Raw genomic sequence first — 6339 nt, 5'->3', positions numbered from 1 at the left:
ATGTAGGGTTGACTTTGAGTAAACTTTTGATCTCAAACTTGAGGACAGTCAGGGTTCTTTGGCTGTTAAACAGTTTGGTGCTCTTGACTCAGTGTAGATAAGCAGCCATTAGTTGACACCATATCACCAAACAGTGAGATTAACAACCAGGAGGTTAATGTTCCACATAAATCAAATATCACCTTCATGTTTCCAGTTTTAACAATAAGGTCACATTTTCTTCATGAACATTCTTTATTTTGGCAGTGTACACACAGGGAGGTGTAGATGTAAGCTTCAATGCAAGTCCATCAATGTTAAAACACTTTGCACAACTCTACTGAAGTGCACCCTGTTTTTCACCAAATATTTTCAGCTATATTGCCTTCATCAGGGTGATATCATGTTTATGAACACCATCATTTACAATGTGGAGTGACACTGCACACCACAAGTTACAGTGTGCCACATCACTGCAGACTGTAACTCATGTGACCTCCACCACCATCTGCCCTCTGGTATAGAGTTTATGTCCTAAAAAAAAAAAAATAATGACAAGAATTTAATCTGTGATGACTGAGATTTGTTTGAAGGGTAACCCTTGAGGCTCATTCTGACTCATGTTGAAACCCAGTGATTATCATCGGCAGGGAAAGACAAAGAGGAGCTAGACCATCTCCTTTTTAGGTATCCACGGTGAACAACACTGGGCAAGTGTGGTGATACTCATGAGCAACCCACCGAAACACTGCTGTGTTGGGAGTTTTCCTTAGAAAGAGAGAATACTTCTATGTGACTGAGGGTCACAGGGAGTAAAGCTATGACTGTTGCTGACTACCCATGTGTGCTCCTGTTATGGGAGTTTGTCTATCAAATTTAAGTGTGTTTTGTGGACTTAGAGAAGGTTTAAAACCATGTTCCCAGGGGGTATCTTATAGGGGTACTGCTTAAAGGGGTGAAAGTGGATGTGGAAGTATGGTGCTATTACCACAAGTCATTCGGTCCATGTATAAAAGTCAGAGCAGAACAGAATCTGAGGCTGCAGTCCAAGTGTGGAGAGAATCGTTTTGGTGACCCCATGATTATATCTCTGCTCTTTGCAGATAATGTGGTTCTATACGTCAGGCTGTGACCTCAAGTGAGCACTAGGACAGTTTAAAACTGAGTGAGAAGCAGCAGGATGAGAGCCAGCACCTCCTAGTCTGAGCTCAAGGCACTTAAATGGAAAACAGTGGATTGGTCCCTTCTGGTTGGGAGTGAGTCACTGCCCCAGAAGCAGGAGGATGTTGCTGGACTACCTTGCATAGCCTGTGGTCACCAGCATTACAACCTGCCCCATGATAAGAGGCAGAAAATGGAAGGAAGGAATAAACAGTAAAAACGTTTACAAAGGGTAATGCTTGGTACTGAGGTCAATTATTCTGGTTTTAATGATGTGATTCTTCAGTAAGAATGTATTTATTTTATCTGTCCGTGTCTCTCTCAGGAGGACATTTCCTGTCTGATGACAGAGTTCCAGCATCAGAAACGTAAACTGGAGGATCAGATCTGTAAAATGGCACACAACAAGTCCAGGATCACTGTGCGTGATGCCAACATTTACACTTTGCTGTTGTTTTTGTTTCTCTTGTTTCTTAATGATGTGCTGTTCCACATTGAATCACTGTCATGTACAACCTGTTGTACAAAGGGTTAGGGTTAGGGGTAGTCTGTCACCACATCTGGACGAACCATCTACAAAACCTCCTCATAATAAGAGCTGGAAGACGTTCGTAGTGTTGGGCTCAGCTGTTCACAGAAAAAGTGACAGATATAATGGTGTAAAAAAAAAAGTGAAAAGAGAGCGAAGGGGAAATTAAAACCCCACCTATTTTCTCATCTTCATTTTTCATTGTAAAGAACAAAGTCACAATTAAAAGTCCAAGAGCCATTTTCTTTTGATGGTCAATTTTTACTTAATGACACACTAATGTAACACATTTAAGTAATAATAAAGGTGAACAAGTGTGGTGAAAACTTTAACTTTTTGAACTCTTTAAACCCTAAGTGTAAAATTTATATTGCCATAAATAATGAAGATTAAAACTTAACCACACTGTAAGTTTCTAAATAAACAATCCAAGAGTGCTGAGGGGTACCCTGATTGATCAGTCAGTGTCTGATGGACAACATCATGATGAGCTTCCATGAGAATGTGGATTCTGAGTGTGAAAAAATGATCTGTTTCTGTTGGAGCTGTCAGCCAATAAGAGGTGATGATCTGGCGCTGCTCTCTGTCCAATCAGAATGAGTCTGATGTCCTGAAGTGGGTGGTGAGGAAGGAGTTTGGTGAACTGCGGCGCTGCCTTGAGGTGGAGGAGGCGGGGTTCATGCAGCAGGTGGAGACATCGGCAGCTGTCCTCATCTCCTCCCTCCAGAACCAGACAGACAAGTTAAACCAGAACCTAAACCGACTGCAGGAGGCCCAGAACACCCTGCAGGGCCTGAGCAATGAGGGACACCTGGGCTTCATCATGGTACTTCATGATATCATAAAACTTATCAGAAATTTAGAGAAAATGTGAACTTTTTATCAATATTTTTTCCAGACAAAACCAATTAGATGTTTTCATTTAATCACTATCTTTGACAAGGCTTGTCACTTCATATGCTCACATTTCTGTCCTGTTATTGTTCAGCAGCTCTGATAAACAGCCAAAGTATTTTATCTGAAAGTTGATCAAATCATTGAACTGCTGCTAATAAATATAAACTGATCAATTATGTCCCTCTTTCACTCATCCTGATAGATGGAATCAGATATGATAGTTTTTCTGTTTCTGTTTACAGAAGTATGGGTCGATTGCTCCGAGGTGAGACACATCTCCAAACTAAACTAATTTAATGATTAAACATCCAGCAAGAAATATTCTCTTTTCTTTTCATCTTCTTCCTCCTTCTTCTTCTCCTTCTCCTCCTCTTCCCCCGCCTCAGGTTCAGGGAGATTAAGGAGCTCCAGCAGAGGCAGGAGACAATCTTCAGCTCTCTTACCTTCAAACCAGGTTTCAACCACAACGACATTAAACTGACTGTGTGGAAAAGATTACATCGAAAAGTCCTGCCAGGTACGTCTGTCTGTCTGTCTGAGTTTTTCTGCAAATCACATTTATTGTTGTTTTATATCAAGACATTGAATTGAGAAAGTTGTGGTTGCCACACGTCCTCATTAAAGCTGCTGTAAGATGTCACAGTGTCCGTGATTCCACGCAGGTCTGTAGCTGCAGCCTCAAAACATTTGAATCAGTGCAGTCAAAACAGGCCTGTAAATCCAGCTTTGCCTTGGTGGTCCGTCCCATTACAGTCTGGTCCATAGGTTTAGCAGATTTCAGGTTCTGCCTGTAAATTAGGAGAACATGAATCAGAATGTCATGGTGCAGTTGCACCTGTCCCTTATTCCTGGTGTTTCTGCTGTTTACTCTTCCTTTGCTTGTTCTCTCTATCTAAACATGCCACTCCATTTCCCTCCTGTGGTCAAACAACCTGCACACCTGCAGTCCATCCATTCATCAAGTTCCTGCAGTATACATACCTTCACTCCACTCTTGGCCAGATCATGCAGATTGTTCACTTCACCAATATGGTACGGCAGGAACGCTGCCTGATGTTGCCAGCTCAAAAACATCCTAAGTCTAGCTAGACTCTTTTCTTCCGTGGTTCGCGGGGGTGGAACGAGTTCCCAAAATTTGTTCTGCAGAGTCCCTCTCGATCTTTGGAAAAAGACTAAAGACCAAGCTCTTTACTGAACACCTTCTTTCTTTCTTTCTTTCTTTCTTTCTTTTTTTTTTTTCAAAAAACCCTCTCTGTTCACTCTATGCACTCTATGCTTTACTTTGCAGCACCTATGTCCAGTTGGATCAGAAAGTTGCGTTAGGGCACTCTTGTTGTTCTCTCCCATCTAGAACCTTGCCTGTGATGTAGGAAAATCTCATATGTACGTCACTTAAGTTTAAGCCCCCCGGTGTTGTCATTGTGCTCCCTTCCAGACAACGACTCAGCTCGCTCTGTCTGCCCTGCTCCACCGTAATTCTGGCTCAGCTCTGCCAACCTCTGTCTAAATAACTTTTCAACGAATCTGCCTTTTAAATATTGTGAATCCTGCTTTTGGGTCCATAAGTATTTTAACATTACAAAGATGGCGGAGACAAACAGGCAGCAGAGTAATAGGCATCCAGCATAACCCTAATCCAGTGTGTTTTTATCCCTGGTGGGAAACTTCAAGTGCTGTGTGTGTTTTGGTAATTCATGGCAGAGGTTTGGTCTGTTAAAGTCCCCAAGAACAATAAACAGGAAGTCTGGGTGTGTGTTTATGCTCTATGTTAGTTGTCTGGTCAAGCCAGGCGTTGTCAAGACTCACTAACAGCCTGTCTTGGGATGTGAACACCAACCAGAATAAATCACAGTGGATGAAAAGGTTTACAAGCTACAAAAATAGTCTTGAAGTGAGGACTGCAAGATTTCTTTAACACTGTGACATCATTACACCAACCTTCATTAATGTAGAAGCAGATTCCACCACCCCTTGTTTTCCCAGACAGCTCAGTTATGTGGTTCTCTCTTTCACCATCCAGCTCCAGAGTCATTAAAGCTGGATCCTCAAACTGCTCACCCTATGTTGGAGCTCCATCATGGGGACACAGTGGTGGCCTGGGGGGCTCTGCTGCGGAGGCTTCCTGATAATCCAGAGAGGTTCAGTTACAGCTACTGTGTCCTGGCCAACCGGGGATTTTCCTCTGGCAAACATTACTGGGAGGTAAACACTGCCGTATGTATATGGTCACATCTTTCCCACAAGAAGATTAATGAAACACTGGATGGCAGCAAACAGATGTGAACATTTTTTATCATGTTCTTCTTCTCCAGCTGCTCTGTTTCTGATTCTATCTGCTTCTTCTTAACTTCCAGGTGGAGGTGGGTGACAAACCTAAATGGCGTCTTGGATTGATTAAAGGGACAATCAATCGGAAGACCAAGCTGGTGAAGAATCCAGAGAGTGGAGTGTGGTTGATCGGACTGAAGGATGGGGTTTATGAAGCCTTCACATTACCCAGGGTGGTCTTGCCGGTGTTGTGTCCCCCCCGCCGGGTGGGACTCTTCCTGGACTATGAGGGCAGAGGCCTAACCTTTTATAATATCGACAGTCCCAATGAGCTGGGTTTCATCTACAGCTTCAGGCTTGAGGTACAGGGAAAAGTCTACCCCCTGCTGGACGTCTGCTGGCATGACAGAGGAGACAACAAACACCCCCTGGTCCTATCTCAGCCTCACAGGGACCTTCTCCACTTCCCCCAGCCCCAGAAACATGACAAGTGACAGAAAATCATCCTTTATTAAACATGAGTGTTCTCAGTTTAGATCCCCCTGTGATTTATGATAAACACTGAAGTCATCAGTGTCTTTAATCATGTATGGACCTAAAATGTCCATAATATTTAAATAAAAACTCTACCACTAAACAATGACCTGACCATATTTACAGACATGTGTCATCCCATATTCTCTCAGTGTGGGTCAGAAAAGTTGCTCCTTAAATTCTGACACTAGGATGACTCTAGCTGGTTTAAATTATGGGCTACTATTATCAAAAGATTCAACAGTTTGTTTTGTTTTAATTAAGAGGCCTTGTCTGCTGGAGCTGCTCAGTAAATAAAGTAATGAGATAACTTAAATCATCAATCATTTCTCTTCCTTTTTCCTCAATTTCCTCCTCTGCTTCAGAAACTCTTCTCCCTCCATAAAGTCCTCCTCTCTGCTCCTTACAGTTTGTCACCTGAGGAGATCTCTGATGTCCTGAGACACTCTGTGAAGAACTCTGATCTTTACCAGGATCTAATCTGAACTGTGTGGAGAAATTCTGAGACAACGTCGTCACTCTAAGAATTTTCCTAGAATTTCATCACTAACAGTGACTTGTTGCACGAGGAATCTTTATGAATATGGCCCCTGGATTGTAATCTGATTTTAAAGTAATATATCCATACTTTGATCGCCAGTGAGATTTTCACACACAAATGACAGTGTTTGGGGTTAGGCATTTAAACTGAATGGCTAGAACAAGACTAGCCCATTGGTCAGGCATAAGGATACCACGTGGAATTCAAGGGTCAGTCTAATTCCAAGGTGAGGTTGTAGATGTTCCAGTGAAATGGTTTGGCTGAAACTGGCCATAATGTGAAGATGGTTAGGGTTAGGCATGGAAATTGAAATATGGTTAGGGTTCAGATAATCCATGGGTCAGGGGACAGGACTCCAGAAAGAGTATGTCTAAGGCGAGGATGGGAGAACTGGCCCCTGATTCAAATAAAGAATACATAAAGTGGTGAA

At 42.5% G+C, this 6339-nt stretch overlaps 1 protein-coding gene across 1 annotated transcript in view; it reads left to right on the top strand.

Annotated features, from left to right (window-relative positions):
- The window catches only part of LOC139347901 (E3 ubiquitin-protein ligase TRIM50-like), a 6235-nt gene extending 907 nt beyond the window's left edge, over window positions 1-5328 (top strand). The window contains exons 4-9 of the mRNA XM_070987751.1: window positions 1466-1561; window positions 2265-2495; window positions 2809-2831; window positions 2953-3083; window positions 4587-4768; window positions 4921-5328. Coding sequence (XP_070843852.1) covers window positions 1466-1561; window positions 2265-2495; window positions 2809-2831; window positions 2953-3083; window positions 4587-4768; window positions 4921-5328 — 1071 coding nt within the window. The remainder of the gene's footprint in view (window positions 1-1465; window positions 1562-2264; window positions 2496-2808; window positions 2832-2952; window positions 3084-4586; window positions 4769-4920) is intronic.
- The last annotated feature ends 1011 nt before the right edge of the window (window positions 5329-6339 follow it).

This window comes from Chaetodon trifascialis, chromosome 19, assembly GCF_039877785.1.
Source record: "Chaetodon trifascialis isolate fChaTrf1 chromosome 19, fChaTrf1.hap1, whole genome shotgun sequence".
Classification (NCBI taxonomy): domain Eukaryota; kingdom Metazoa; phylum Chordata; class Actinopteri; order Chaetodontiformes; family Chaetodontidae; genus Chaetodon; species Chaetodon trifascialis.
This window is presented reverse-complemented; position numbering and strand designations above follow the sequence as displayed.